The sequence below is a fragment of the Argopecten irradians genome, chromosome 1 (assembly GCF_041381155.1).
Source record: "Argopecten irradians isolate NY chromosome 1, Ai_NY, whole genome shotgun sequence".
In the NCBI taxonomy this organism is placed as follows: Eukaryota; Metazoa; Mollusca; class Bivalvia; order Pectinida; family Pectinidae; genus Argopecten; species Argopecten irradians.
Window position 1 is genome coordinate 42,466,483 of NC_091134.1, and position 17,380 is coordinate 42,483,862.

General features: G+C 34.9%; 1 protein-coding gene across 1 annotated transcript in view; it reads right to left on the reverse strand.

Moving 5' to 3' along the window:
* Window positions 1–2,176: 2,176 nt before the first annotated feature.
* LOC138328631 (caldesmon-like) overlaps window positions 2,177–17,380 on the reverse strand; it is a 33,321-nt gene continuing 18,117 nt past the window's right edge. Inside the window, exons 2-4 of the mRNA XM_069275483.1 lie at window positions 8,875–9,108; window positions 6,834–8,099; window positions 2,177–2,655 (exon numbers count right to left, since the gene is read on the reverse strand). Coding sequence (XP_069131584.1) covers window positions 2,473–2,655; window positions 6,834–8,099; window positions 8,875–9,108 — 1,683 coding nt within the window. The 3' untranslated portion in view covers window positions 2,177–2,472. The remainder of the gene's footprint in view (window positions 2,656–6,833; window positions 8,100–8,874; window positions 9,109–17,380) is intronic.

Consider the following 17,380-nt stretch of genomic DNA (forward strand, 5'->3'; position numbering starts at 1 on the left):
AGAATGCACGGGTTCTTCATAAAAAATACCTTAGGCGAACAAAGAAAAAAAGAAGAAAAACTCTATAAAATCTATTGTGTATAAAAACTCTATTATGCAAAAAACCATGTTTATTCCGGAATCTGGAAGCTTGAAAGCTCTACAGAAAGGGAGATAGCGAGGGACCCATGACAATGAGAGTGCTGGCTGATGTTCTGGCGAAAGAAAAGCACAAAGCACCATGTATATCTGCCTACTATTCGGTTTGAGAAACGGGAGAAAATAGGAAAAGAATAGTTGCAAAGACACTCTTCTATTTTGGACAGAACACGGGGAATGAAACTGGACATTGACAGGAAGTTTGTCTTCTCAGATGTTGTGGAAACAACACTCACAGACTTGACATCTTGATGTCTTTGTTAAAGTCGAAAGTCAAACCTCATCAAACAGAATTGCAATGCCATGAAAGTGATAAGGCAAAGTATAACATTTTGATGACAAAGTGCAGGTCAGGGGATAGGCTGTATGACTTTTCCATGTGGAGGTGAGCTGCAGAGGTTTCCTCAATCAATTCAAAGATTGCTACTTACCCTCGCAATGACAAGAAGAAAAAACAATCAAAACCAAAAGACCTTTGGCAGAAGATACATATCGGGTATGTTGCTGGCTAATAGCCATGGCTATATCATCTACGAGACAAGCCATTGTGAAGCCTATACAGATAAGCAGTGGCACCAAGGCCGACACATCGGATTTTGTGGTAAAGTGTAAAAGCATCAGATGATGATTGAATACCACCTTAGACGTCGATGAGGGCTTCACAGTGAAAGAACACCATTGGCATAATTCAAACAGTGGATTTTCACAGAATGCAGAATATCATTACCTGTAAGTCATCGTCGTTTCTCTGAGCAATCAATGGTTTTAAGAAAATGCTGGATGAAGACTGGAAGACCAGTGATAATTGAAAGACATATGGCGACCAGAAACAGAGTGACAGAGATTAATATGTGTAAGTATATGTACCTCTTACGAAGGTCCTCGTGAATGTCACCACTCTCAAGAGCCAGTATTAGGGGACGAGCAACACCGTCAGAGCTTCCCGAGAGCGAAAGGAGAGGTTCAATGGGACGGACAAAATAAAAAAGGCCAACATACTGATGGAAAAAAGACAACAAAAATAACGACTAACTACATTGACTGGTAAATAACTCAAAGCAAGATACCAGTCTGGAAAAGTCTGTAAAACATAAAGGACTGATCAACATCAGATTGTGACAGTAAACAAACGGCTATGAGTACACAAAGGTCACTGAAGCTGGTGTAACACAGAAAGAACTTGGGAGCCAACCGATAGTACGCTGAGCCGTCATGACCAAGTGTCCACTTGCAGCAGTGAGGGGAACTTGAAATGACATGGTTGCTCCAATTTACCTAGAAGAGCCATGTATGAGGTGATAGACAATACAATGACCAAAAAGATGAATGACAAGGCATCATAGATTAATCTTGAACACGACCTGTAAGTCACAATCTACTTTGATTCACTCCTAGTAATCCAATGTTTTGAATTATTGAGTACCAAAAACATAAATTTACCTGCATTATCAGTTTCACGAAGAACGCTCCAAGGTAGCATTTGCTAATGATTTTGTGAATAATACACGTTTGACCACATGTGATCAAGATTCTAGATTTAATTTAATGATTATAGTTTCAATTTTTTTACGTTCAAACCAATGAATCTTTCTTTATTAAGCTATCCCTACCGAACCAAATCAGACAAATTTTCATAAAGGAAATAAATTTTAATCAGATTTTGCCATTTTGTTTTCCCAATCAGCTAACACATGGGTTACATATTGGGGAAAGGAAAAGAATCGATACATGGAGTTTCAAAAAGATTCATTCTATAATAGTCTAGTGATAAACATTAGACTATTGGATTTATGTATTGTTTGTTTTTGTAACGATCCCACAAATTATACTTTCAGTATATTTTGAACAAAAATAGTCAAGTAGAAAGGGGATTCAGTGAAAGGTTTAATAAATTGTGAAGCTTTAGTTCATCTTCTCGATCAATCTATGATACCTGCATGTTACAGGTATACATTTGTTTCCTGGAGACAACAAACCAATCCCATTGTATATATGTATATTTTATTTATAAAACTTTATTGTTCCAATACTTTGACCTTCATTATTGAAACACCAATTATCACAGCTTATTAAGTTCCCAGTAACGTGTACCACAAAACATATGGAGAGAACAGTTGGTATACATTGATACATAATATATATTCCACACATGGAAAATAAAATGAAAAAAATATATTGATATATTAAAAAAACTTTGTCCCAACTGTTATAATTAGAAGACTCGTTGCTCTGCCAATATTGATTGTAAATTATACCTCAATGAATTTCTACAATGGAGTCGAGTATGCCTGTACTGAATACATGTATATTCAATACAACATGTACATATGATTGTTACACTTCGGCTTTATATTGACTCCTGGATTGGTTCTCCACATATTGGCAGACCCATTTAATGTGTGCCACATCATTAGTACGGACCAGTATCTGGATTTGATCCACATTAGGATGTCTACTCTTGTACTGTTGAATGTCGTCAAATAACTTGGTTACCTTCCCATCTCTATTCATTGGACTCTGAAAAAGTCAAGTGAAGATTTCTTTTATAACGTATTCTGAAAAGATTTTTTTGTAAAATCCTTGGGGAAAACTGAAGACACCTACATATACCAATGAACACAATTAAACTATAGAAAATAGCATTCTTACACGGCTAACCAGTTGATGCTTAAATATAAGAATAGTGTTAAATTAATTACCTTATCTACATTATATTGTGTATTATGTAGGTGATATACTGGACGGTTTGATGCGCGTTGTCAGCGCCGAAGACAGTCCAACATTTCACATAATAGGCAGTATTATGCTTATATCTTGGTACTTAAATTTTAATTTCTGTATCATCTTTCATGATACATTTTGTTCAGGTAATCCAATTTTACTTATATTAATGTTTTACTGAAATGTTATTATATTACTGATATCACCTTTTTTATTGTTTATTTAAATCGCCTGTTACTCAAAGCTTCACCTGGTGCGGTGCAATAATATACACTGTATGGTAACGGGATCCGGCCCCGGTTGTTTGGTATCTACTTCCGGAAAAATCGTATCTAAACAAATGAGGTATTATATTATGATATTATTTCATTTGTTTATTGAAACCTTTCAAAACTTAGAACAGTGAAAGCTTAAGATTTTAATATATCCAACAATTATATGTGAAAATGAGAATAGAGCCTCCTTATTTGTATTCAAACATGTAACCTGGAAGGTATTTCCGTGCAAAACTGAGAAAAATACGTGAAAAATATGAACATATCTCAAGATATCAGATGCATTTCTTTAAGATAAGATGTTGAATGAAGAATTAGGATAGAACAAAAATTATCTACCACTTCAAATTTATCGTAAATACATCCTTTTTGCCATAATCGATGATGTTTAGTGAGCATGTTATGACTAGAGAGTGCGTGTTTGGTACGCACAAATTTCCGGTTTGGTATGTCCATTTGTATACGGTTTGCTATAACAACCTAGTTAACTTTAATCACAAACAGGGAGCCGCAAATAAAGCGTGGCATAATCCCCGCGCCTCACAGTTGGTATGAAAACCCAGATATCAAGCTCAAAGTAAGAGTTATATTAATGCGTGTATTGTAAAACAGAAAAAAAACAGCTTGTGACAAAAATAAACAGTAATTTGGTGTTTTGACTAGTTTCCAAGACTACAAAAAAATGGAAGGTTTGAAAAAGCAAAAGGCACAACTAGGGCACAACGTTTCGCAGGGTATAATAAAATCCTATTTACTGAAAGAACGAACAAACGATCAAAGTAACGAACAAGCAAAAAAGGACGCACGAATTTTTTTTAATTTTTTTTTTGGTTTGATCAGACTACTTTCGTACGAAACACTTTATGATTTTATAATTTTGAATATTTTAGCATTATCAGCAGATAAATATACATTTCTGGTAGATCGTTCACGAATATTACGGACAGTAGTGGGCCCAGCACGGATCCTTGAGGGATTCCTGATAATACGTCTTTCCAAGGATTTCATATACGTCCTTGTTCTTTTCAATAGGAATGCTGTTTAAATAGATGTAGGGCAGTCGAACAACTGAAATGACACCACAGCCAGTAAATTATGGAGAATTGGATATAAGCTGTTTCATAAAAATGAACACTTGAATAAGCATCGTTCGTTTCGCCCTGTACAATGTAGATAACATCACGGGAGAGATTATAATGTTAATAAATTGGTTTTAAAATATAAGGAAATCAATATTAATTTTATATGTATTAAAATGCGTATCTGTAAATAGAAGACAAAGATAATGTGTCTCCTCCCCTGGGGGTGAATAAAATAACACAGTAACCAAAAAATATCATGAGTAAACATTACTTGACTTGATATGTATTTACAATGCTTAATAATAAATTGTTGCATACTTGTTATAGCGTGTGGTGTTTTTTCCGGCTTTCCCCGATATATACTTTGATATGACGAAGCTACATACTTTATATATATAAAACAGCTACCAAACACCAGGATTACAAACTTACATGTATATAAATTTGATTGTTTTCTATGATGGTAATTATGTTACGGCTCTTGCTGTGTACTATGTTAATTTGACTGCGTGAAATGATAATACTGTCCTTAAGTTATCCTATTTTTTTATTTGTGATTCAAATTTTTAACCAAGTTGTTATACCAAACCGTATACTAATGAATACCAAACCGGAATTTTGTACGTACCAAACACGTACACTATAGTCATAACATGCTCACTAAACATCATCGATTATGGCACACAGGATGTATTAATGATAAATTTGAAGTGATAGATCGTTTTTATTCTATCCTAATTCTTCATTCAACATCTTACCTTAAAGAAATGCATCCGATATCTTGAGATATTTTCATATTCTCACGCATTTTTCTCAGATTTGCATGGAAATACCATCCAGGTTACATGTTTGAATACAAACTGAGAGACTTTATTCTCATTTTCACATACAATGGTTGGACATATTAAAATGTTAAGCTTTCACTGTTCTAATTTTTGATAAGTTTCAATAAACAAATGAAATAATATCGAGTTTTTAAAGCGATTTAGCACGTACCCCTCTCATTTGTTTGGATACGATTTTTCCGGAAGTAGATACCTATAAGACTCTTTCATATGTGGATAAGAAGGATAGGGATATTCTACCCGAGGATCACAAAATGTTGTAAAACCCGAGGCTTTACATATGAAAGAGTATTTTTCTCTCATACCTTGACGTTTTATTGCAATGTTACTACTACGATATTTTCCCGCCATTTTGAAAGAAATTCGAAAAAAACGCGACTGCAAGTCATTTCCCCATACATAAAAAAACTGAGTGATATTTTCAACGCAAATTCCGCTATTAGTATTTTTTAAAGTAAATCCAGCCTAGTTTTCTGAAAAAAATGTTAAAAGTGTACCGAGAAAATAGTAATTTTGTTGACGCCGTGACGTCACGAGCCTTTATTGCATGGGTAGCCATGCAATACAGCCTCAGGCGACATGAGTTTATTGCTGTAGGTACATTGTATGAGACATATGTTGCATTCGTCAGTTCAATATTTACCTGTAGCTGTGCAGGTAAATATTGTACTGCTTAATATGACATGTTGAGCATTAAATTACTCACAATTACAATAAATTGGGATTTTTTTCAGGAGCAATGTTATGAGTCAACGATTTTGGTCTTTTGACGATGTTAAGAAGAGTGACTGATTGGTACATAACCTGAATCCCACGTTATATGCCAGATATGCCATCCGCTCGGTAACGTGAAGGTTCCCCCGAATTTCAATATTAGACCCTGCTCCACAGGATGTGGACTTTGTGCCACTGTGAAAGACTAAGAGAGACTTGTACTATTCTAATACCTGACGGAGTGACAAGGACTACCTAATTAAGCTATCGATTGTTTTACCATAACGAATCCTCATTAATTATGAATAGTTCATTATTGTATTTTTAAAATGTCACTAGCGTACAGTGAAGTTTTAATTGAACGGATGTGTTTTTCTTATTGGAGATATTAGAAAAATGTGTCGGCAACAATTTTATTAATACGATTAAATTCTCGTAATCGCATCCAGATAAGGAAATATTGTATATTGTGTTATCGACCGTTCACATCAACCAATCAGAATTTAAATCAGAAAAAGCAATTCTGTCATAGTTTTATAGAAAGTGAGGTTATATTAATCTTCAATTTCCGTTAGTCAATATCTGTCTAAATTGAAGCATCACTATAGTTATTAATTATTACACAGACATGGTCATATTACATTAGACAACCGGGACAATTTTTGTCTAAGTTCGTTATCGTAATACGACCTGTGTATGGGAACATTTTACAGGTAGGATATAAACATGAAAATAAAGAACTCGTGGTGCATGTATAATATCGGCATTTTATAGCTTATAATTTCGTGCTGTTTCTCCAAGGTCCCTCTATCTAGAGTAATGTTCTATCAGAACTGCGAGAAAAACGGTGTAATGCTATTACAAAGTCTATTTTTCTCCCTACCTGGAACAGAACAAAATTAAAACATGGCAGTTTTTAATTGTCCAGTAACAATTAAAATAAAGGTACCAGATAATAGGCTGTTTCGATTAATAAATTGAGGATACCAAAATCAAAGTCTGTCATGATGTAGCGAAAATGCATCAAATTGGCAAGAAATTCGTCGTTTTATACTTACATTAATACGAATTACGAACTTCTGATCGGCTTGCTCTGAACTTCCTCTCGGGATTTTGATCGCCTTGGTTCGGTTTTGATCTTTCTTGTGGAGGTCCGTCTGGTCGGCATTAAAGTATACAGTGATTGTAGCGGCCTTACTACCGTCTTGTGACACCTGGTCAGATGTCGACATGGAACTACCACCACTACTGTCTGTTGCATTTTCAGAAGTGTGTCCATTCATGGACTCGAACTGCAGATCCACGTCCTTTGGTTTTGTTCTCCCTCTGTTGGTACCATTTGCGACTACTCCATTGCTCTTTTTCTCCAACCCATTTCCAGCCGCCATGTGTGTATTGTTACTCGTGTTTTTCACGGGCTTGTACTCGTTGTTAACTAAATTCCTCCGCCCTACTGGTTTGTATAGTTTCGACACGCTTTTATATTGACTGCTCGGAATATGACGATTCCGAGTTGCTGTTTTCGTTTTTAGTTGTTCTTGAGGTCGTGGTGATTTTTGTTTTTGGTTATACTGGTAAGGCGATGGTTGTTTTTGTTTATCTAGAAGACTACTTGTATTTGGTCCCTGTGGAGACCAGTTGTCATCTCGTCCTGGACTTTCCCTCGCGTCGAAGAGGGTAACACGCGAAGAACTGGAAGTGTTCGCTACACTTGACGTTTCTTTAATTTTTGGTAATGGCACTGTCGAAAACATTTTTGATTTTCCCTTGGCAAAGTCTTCATCATACGCGATTCTCATCATTTCCTCCCGCCAACTTTCAAAATCCAGGTTTCTTTGAATACGTTTGGTTTTGAACGATGACGTGGAGGATGTCAACTTTTGCCGCCGTGCCTTTCGCAAGCGTTCGACGTCCCGCATATACACAGGTAGGAGGTAGGCGAGCTCCACAGATAGCTCAGCGTCTGAGTACTGCGTGAGGAAAGACCAGTCAGCCTTAACTGCCTTGGTATGATGGCGGTGACCTTTAGGCCAGCGGCTACTGACTCGAGCCTGCACTTTATTGTAATCTGTTTTCTTTGGGGGAGTTTCAGCATCCTCGGTTTCAACCTCTTCAACAGTTTCCTCTTCCTCCTCCTCCTGTTCCTCTTCCTCCTCGCATATTTCAGGCGTATCTCGTCTATAGAAGTCATCCTTATTGATCCCTCGTATAATTCTTATTGTCTCCAAAAAGTCACCACGTAGGTTCGTTTCTAAATCCAAATTTTTCCTCAGCTCATCTACAACGGTGTTTAGCGGAATGAGCTTATGCAATCGTCGTCTTGTCTGAAATATAGAATAAATGAAAAATTAATGGATTGTTATACCAAAACAATTACTTTAATTGTTTGCACCAACAAAAGAAATCTTTTGATGAAGATTGAATTGGATCAATTAAGTTTAATCATGGATCTCACAGAAGAAATAATAATACTCTGCATAAAGAAGCAACATGATACATACACATTTAATAGTACATTAATCAAATATTGTGCAAACGATAGAAAGAAATTTAAATATGTGGCACCGTCAAATCTGTCAACGTGTGCACGAGTTACAACCATACGAATTGTTAGTATACTAAGTGCCCATCATTTGTCACTGTCTTTGTCTTTTCTTTCTTTTGACCCTAATTATATCTGTCTGCACACTAGAATAGTCCTTTGACTCCTTACTCTCCTAAAGTTCAAGACACACTCTCTTTCTTTATAAAGAATTGCACAATCTGTTTTTGAACAAGATTTATGCTACACATCTCTGTATTTCCTCTTTGTGGACTAGATTTTGGTTTCACTCTCTTTGTTCTCCCTTTGGACTATAGTCATTCTGCTTTTCTTGGGACTGCAATTTAACTGAATTTTCATATCAATTATTGGACAAAAATGGTCTAACATCCTGAAAAGATATTTTTACTTTGGACCTGCATAGTTCGCCATTTTTACCAGGACCGTCTACCTCTGTTTGCACTGGAAATGCTCCTCTCTGAACGAGATTTGCCTAACCCCTCTTAGGACTATATAGCCCCTATAGCATGCTATACTCTGATTGAAGTCTGTCTTACCTCTCTTTTGACTTGTCGCTCCTCATCCGTCAGTCCCGACATGCTACTCCCTGAAGACGTACTCGCACTTTCTGATGGCTCCACGTACACCCCCAGACGTTTCTGCCTCTCTATCCACCTAGCTTTCCTTTCTGCTAACAACTTCTGACGCTCTTCTTTTTTCTTGTTACGGTACTTTTGCATGCGGTCCTTGATGTAATTTCGAACCCGTACTTCATTTGCCTCCTCTTCAGTCTAAAATATATAAATTAATAGCATACATAAACGTTCTGCAAAAAACTATGCTGTTACGCTTTGGAAACTTGAATGCCGAAGAATTTACAAGGGGTGGGGGGGGGGGGGGAGCAAGAGCAATCAACGAAAAATGCAGGGAGTACTTTCAAAGATTCCTACTTGGAAAAATGTACATGTATAGACGCCTTCGACCATGACATTTTTACCCGAGACGTGGTCACACTCGTTTAAAGAAATTGTTATTGTTGATCGCATATATAATCTAATTGTTTGTCATATCATTTAATTATTTTCTTTAATCTCTTATGTACTGAAAACATTATTACCTTCTTTTTAGGGCACTATGGTCTTATAGTGTTGTCTTGGGAAGTCATAGTACCCCTCGACAACACTATAAGGCCATAGTGCCCTCAAAATAAGGCAATTATATATAATTACAAATATCGGGTATATCTGTATGTGTGTAAGAAGGTTATTTTCATGGGTCAAAATTTTCGCTATTTGATCTAAAAATTATTGTTTCAGTCCTCAGGCAAAATTGACAAAAATGACGTTACTGTCGCTATTTGCGCTGAAAGGAAATGCGGCATATGTAATGGTGTACATGGTGGAAAATTACATATTATGACAAAACACTTAACATTAATTATCATAATATATTGTATTAAATATAATCTAAATATGCGTGAACATTAAATTTAGACACTTCACAAGGATATGACAAATAAATTACGGCATCAAATGGAGCTGTGGCCTAGAAGTTAGAAATCAATGGTGTATCTGGCGTCTCACTCACAAATATTTCATAACTTACCTGGGTGCATTTTCCAAAAAAAATCAATAACAAATAGAAAACACAAAACAACAGTTTATCTTTGTTACGTTATCGGGCAAGTATTACCGACAATGACCTTTTCTCGGATCACAGGTACTTAGCTCGTTGACAAAAAATATACAGTTTATATGAGTATTGTCAACGAGCTAAATACCTGTGCTCGGATATTGGTTTCTCTGCCTACAAGTGTCACCGCCATGACGGAAAAATGTGCCCTAAATTTCTCGTTGTTACATGATCAAATCCGTTCCTTGTATCCCCGAATCGACGTGTTGTTATTGTTGGTCGTACATAATTTTTGTCCTATCATTTTATTTAGTTATTTTCTTCAATCCGTCATGTACTAAGACATAACCTTCTTTTGAGGCACTATGGTCTTATAGTGTTGGCTTGGGATGGCATCGTCACTCGGCTCGGGTACTATGCCATCTCGAAACAACACTATTTAAGACCAAAGTGCCCTCAAAAGAAGACAATAATTTAAAAATATTTCAATGGTCAAATTTTCGCGATCATAACATTGGTCTACGAAATAACCGGCTATAGGATAAAATAGGTCGAATAATACTTAGCTTACATAGTACATTTTACCTTATTGATTTTGAATATAATGGTACTTGTTGGTCTTGAAAAGGCGACTAAACTTGAGGTATTTTCTTTTCTCTTCTTTCTAACTGGCTTTCTTGTTGTGAGAAAGGCTTTGAATTCTTTGCTCTGACGGGGTACATCGTAGTCTGTGAAAATTGTATTTTCTACAAAATGGAGTAACGCAACTGGTTTGTCCGTATGATATGAAAGGGTGGAATGTGCTGTACTGTGTCTTTGACAGCATGCTTCAATGAGATAGCGCTAAACATGACAAGGGTTCTACTACTAAAAGGAGACACAACATAAATATACCACAGCCACTCAAAAATACACAAACATTCACACACATATCATGTTGTATACAGGCAAGTCCGTCCTTAAACGTCCTTCACTGCTTATATGACGTTAGGTTTAAATGACTATTTAGCTTCATTTTCGACATGAATCATTACCATTATCTGACAGTACACAGGGACCTGACACTAATTTCTAACCAACAGTAGTTTTATATAGATATGTAACTACTGTTTATTAGAAATTCGTGTCAGGTCCCTATTTTACTGTAAGCTGTTGAAATTATCGATTCTACAGTTATGTTAAAAAATACTGATTTGTAACCAATTATGCATATTGATTTACACATGTAAATACCTGTATTAACCAAATCACGGACAAAACAGATGTTTTGCTGTTTTTAATGAACTGCACACAATTGGATGTTCTATCGAACGCTTTACCACCGTGCGACTATTCAGATGGGAATTGTATCAAAATAACTGAAATTGACGCCATTTTTTATCTTATAATATGGTTATGTTTTTTAACCAACATTGCTCTAAAATAGATTACAAACTTGGTCAACTATTAGTATCAGAACCTCCGCTATTTTGGAGGAATATAGGCCGATGAATCTTGTTGATATGACAAACTTTAAACTCTATTCTCTTTTATTCGGAAATATAAAATAATTTATTACAGAACTACAAAATGTGAAGCCGTCAAAGTAACTAGATATTGATGTGCTGCAACTCGCAACGTGACTACCTGATTCCTGAATGACAAATTACACATAGCTGTATTTACTTATTAATTACATGTGAACAATACTAACCGGACGTCACCCATAAATGTCGGTAATGAGACAAAAGAATAACATGATGACTTGGTCTGCCAATCCCCTGTATTCACCGACTTGTTACATATTAGAAGATGTAATTCACCCCTGCGTATGTGTTTAGAGAGTAGCGCGAAAGAGCAATTCACACGGGCGTGTATACAAGAGCAATAAGATACTTTAATTATTAACAGTTTACGAAAAAGCCATAAATTTTAAACACGAAATTGTGTTTTTTTGGTAGATATTGATATTAAAGAGTTGCCATATGATAATTTGCATACTTCGGTTTATAATAATTTGTTTTATTTTATGGCTTGATTTAGGGTATTATTGCTAACCTTTGAACAGTAACATATGTAAAACATCAAACCACTATATTTTAGGAATTATAGACAGGTTTAGACCAATAGGACGATTATTTAGGTCCAGCTATGTAACAATACATAATCGCAAATTCTTCCAAATCATAATTAATAAATATATTTTTTGCACTTTTCTTTGCATCGAGTAAATAGTATAAATCCGTCCATACTTCAGAGACCAATTTTGAATTTGAAAACTTCTACAAAAATATCTTTCTAGCGCCTGTTAACCCTCACAGCCATATAACCGATTAGCTTCGCAGAATTGATATTTTTGCGATTCCGCAGGCTATCACTATGGTCGCCAAAAGCATTAAAAACAAATATGAATATCAAAGTAAAAAAATTAATCTAAAAAAATCGACTTTAAAGGACAAGAATTAATAAAATCTTGACTTAAAAGAGGCAAATGTTAGTGGAATCGTCTAATCAAGCTCAAATATAAAGTTAATAGATAAAGCAGGGACATAATGATTCTGATAAAGTACAAGATATATTTGGAACGAGCAACTTTGCTAGCTAGCCAAAAGTATTCGGCCGATACTCTCCTTGTAGGGAAAGCATTGGACTGAATATCTTTGGCTTGCAAAGTTGGTGAAGCAAGATGCCGTCGAAGGATACTCGAATTATAAGTGGATGTGCAGTGATTACACAATATAAATATACAGCACCTTTAGAATATAAACAGAAGCGTCTATTAAGGACTATACCAGCTGTTATCCCAAATTATTTCACAAAACACACTAGATTTTGAGAAAATCTGAAAACATTCAATGATGTGGAGGTAACAGAACTCCAAACTTGGGAAAAGATCTGAACAAACAAAACCTCAATAGTACTAAAGTTAGTCTCCTTTTTCTCATACAGTGAGGATGGCAAGTTTAACCTAATTAATTCATAGTTCTTACTGAAGTCTCTCCTTCTAACTAGCGGTACACAGTTACCCTCTTCACCATTCACTCAAAAATCAATACGTCATATAGTACATTTTATTTACAGTAGTTATAATCCCTATTATATCTATATTTAGTTGTAAGTTTGCCAAGACTATTACCCAAGAATCACCTTAGTAGCTATTGAACCGGTATAATGTGGCAAGGTTGGAAACCTTCGCAACCGTGACAAATATAAATAAATCATATACTTTCGATTTAAGATAAAGATCTGTAAAGTCATGATATATATTTAAGCTAAACTTTATGGAATACAGCGCCATAAAACCAAGAATATTCAGTAAAAAATGCTCTCTCAAGTACCAATATACATAAAGATGAAGAAAACTGAATCGAGATACCCAAACATACAATTAACAGCACACAAGGGATTACCAGTAACTTTACTCTGTAGTATGCAGCGTATGGTATTTTAGAAAGTTCTTTCAAGTTTATTTTGTTTTCACCTTAATGATACGCGTTAAAGCGCAGAATTGTTTTTAATGTTTTAAAAGGCGATAATGTAAATACTAGTATTCAAAAGTGGGCCAAGAGACCCGTCATCCTTATTTGTCTTTATATTTGGTTCTTTATTCTTTTTTTTTTTTACTTTTTTATTTTGTGTTTTTTTTTGTTTTTGTTTTTTTTTTTTGTGATAGATTAGGTACGATCATAAGTGGCCATGATTAAGGTGTCTTACATTTAAGCAACCATGAATTACGTGATCGGGAAACATTGTTAAACACTACAATATGAGAATTCACATGCTGGGATGAAGGGCTACCAAGTTTGTTTAAATGAATGACCTTGACCTTCATTCAAGGTCACAGGGGTCAAATAGGTAAAAATCTTTAACAGACTTCTTCTTAATAAGCAAGAGGTCTAGAGACCTGAAATTGGGCCTGTGACATGCTGGAAATTTAGACCAGGGTACATATTTCACTGATTCACTCAATTTAACGAACCACCTGGTTATAGATTTATTATTTAGAGTCATTATTAGGCTTTCGTTTTATGTCGATAATTTAAACACTAACTGTCCCTAACTAATTTATCATTATCATATGATATAAATATTGAAGCTGTTGATAACTTCTAATAATGTACACTTGCTGTAACAAGCATTTTTATTCTCTTAGAATTATGTTATTATCCCATAAAGTAACACAGGGGGCCAACTCAATGAAAATGGATGTTGTCATACAGTTTTTGTATTTGGTGGATGGACTGATGAGTATACATGACAGTCATGTGATTTTTTTCAGAAAATACGAGATTTGAAAAAATTCTTTTAAAATCGAGATATTTACTATAAAACAGCGAGTAAATAACCCGATTTTTTAATAAATGTTCAATTCTCGTATTGTCTGAAAAAAAAATCCAAGACTGTCATGTATACTCATCAGTCCATCCACCAAATACAAAAACAGTATGACAACATCCATTTTCATTTAGTTGGCCCCCTGTGTAAAGTAAAGGTCGTTTATAACGTCGCGTTTGATTGGTTGATACGGCAGCCTAATAATTTCTCAGGGAAAAAAGTCCATCAATGAAAGTTAATTAAATTATAAGGATTAACTTGAGTACGTTTTTATGTTACACAAAAATCTGAGTGCACTCTCATCACAAACCGTTTTGCAGTCTATTTTTAGTACACATAGATTGTCGCGTATTGTGTTGAAATATATTCAAGTTCACCCTTAAACATTTCTAAATGCGAGTCTAACCTATTATTATTCTTGTTATGTCGAGTTCCAGATATACGATGTACTTATACATTTATACATCAGCACTTTTTATCCATAAGAGATAGTAATGGACGATTGGACATAAAATGATACCAAAAGTAGCCTTTCTGGATAGTTTGAATGATACCGCTTACGTTGTTAATTGATTGGTTTATTGATTGTTGATTGATTGATTATTCATTCATTCATTCATTCATCATCAATCAATCAATCAATCAATCAATCAATTCATTAATCAGTAAGTCAATACATATTATTTCTTTACAAATAAAGCACTTTTGCAAAGTAAATGAGAGAACAAAAATATGGTAAAGATAAAAGGTAAAAAAATTTTGTGATCAAATATTTAAGATCAACCATATCGACTACAGTTCATTACATATGCATATGCATAGGGTGGTTTTAAAGAATGTAGGGTCGATATGTTTTACTTTGTAATTTAAAAATTGCACATAGTAATGGATGCTTGCAGCTACGTATAAATATTTGATATTTCTAATATCCGTAAACTGAATCACGAGCAAAACAACGCCCAAAGGGCAAAATACATCATGATATCCGAAGAATTATATAAACGAGTCCCTCGGTACATGCTGTGTGTAACCTCGTAACCACCTTACCAACTCATGGGAGTGAATTAGGGCAATGACCGCGGGAACTTAGGCCGCAAAATGCGAGTATTACCACTAAAATACAAAATGACCAACGTATCTGAATCTCGTATCTGAAAATATCTAGTCAGATGGATTCACTAGGGCGACATAGACCAGAGGTTTACGTACCCAAAGGACTGTTTCTATCACCAGATTCCGTTAGTGGCATAAAAAATTAATCCATTTGTGGTATGTTCATGCATACAACAAGTAAAAGCATTTCTAAATGACATTTGTGGTAACTTTTGTTCATAGGATAACATAACATGGCTTTATTTACAAAATCACAACATCAGGATCTCGTCGATCGTTGGTATAGATCTACTGTGATGTAATGGTATCTTACATATGAAAGACATTACAGGCTCCTAAATGTCAGCATCCTGCCGCGATCTTGTCTTTATCAGAGTAAAGAGGAATAAAAGAATCTATTGATTGATCAATCAATACTTTTATTCCTCAAAGATGAGGTTTACAAAACAAAGGAAAACATTCAAATTTATACAACGTTTGTGTTTTACATAACACATTAACTTTTATTTCAGAAAGTAGTTTGATCCTAGTGATTCTAGCTACCCGTTCTCATTGGCAGTGCGTAATCCAAACGTGACAAAATTACACTAGAACCTGGGTGTTAATGAAACATCGTCGTACGTCGTGGCGGATTGGTTTTTTAGTATGTATTGAAATATTTATTTTGTCCAATCTTAACACAAATTCGAAATTCAAGCCCGTAGTATCTGTCGTTGAGGTCTTGAAATATGTCGTAGGCTTATCTGATCCATTTAAATACGTAAAAAAGACAATTTTGAAGTTTGAGTATAATTATGATGGTATATTTCTGCCATTGTGTATTGTAGGTCGAGTTACATAAACTTGACTTTGGTAAGATCAGTATGTCGATCAGTATAGTTATAACATGACTAGTTGAGATAGTTGAGAAAGTCGGCTTATGTCCTAGAATGTTGACTTACCCTGTTACGACGAGGTCATGATAGCCAGTCGCGATAATATAACTCGATATTTCAAGATGACTGTCGAAAAGTCGTGTTATAACTCACGTCTTACCAAGTCATGACTATCCCAGCAAACTCGAGTTACCGTAACTCGACCTAACATAACATGATATGACATTAATATGCCATCATATTCTGGTATAGTATATGTATCATTAAACATATTTCTAGATTAATGTAAAAAAAGTATACAAAATCATCTAGAAGTGACCAATATTTGATATACAATGTGTATCTAATTTGGAAAACAAACATAAATAATTCGTATCTGACAACCTTTGCAAGGTTGTAAAACTTACCACTAGAGCGTTGCAGAATAAATTATTTAAATACTACATTGAATGTAACATAAAAAGTCAACAATGCTCGTAACCAAAGAGAGGTCGAAAAATAGTTCAAGGGAGGTAAGTGATGTGTAAAATTACTAAACATCGTACAAAGAGAATATCCTATTGATATCACTTTTTTTTACATCATTTATTACCGGAGATATATGACCATAACAGTACGGGAACATAACCTTGGCCCTGTCGTTATACACCTGTATTATTTATCATTTATAGTTATTTTTATCGAATGTGAAATGCAATGGTGGATTTCGATGTCCTACAATATAACTAGTTATACAGAGCGTAATGAAATGATGATGAATGATGATGTTAATGATGATGATGATGGGTGGTGATGATGATGTTGATAATGAAGATGAAGATGACATGAAGATAAATGATGATAAATCATTATTAGATGATGATGATTGGTGGTGATAATGATGATGAATATGAATGATGATGAATGATGATGATGAGTGATGATGAAAGATGATGATGGGTAATGATAATGATAATCATAAATGATGACATGAAGATTAATGATGATGAATGATGATGATGATGATGATGATGATGATGGGTGGTGAAAATGATGATGATGATGATGATGATGATGATGATGATGATGATGATGATGGTTGGTGATAATGATAATGATGATGATGATGATGATGATGATGATGATGATG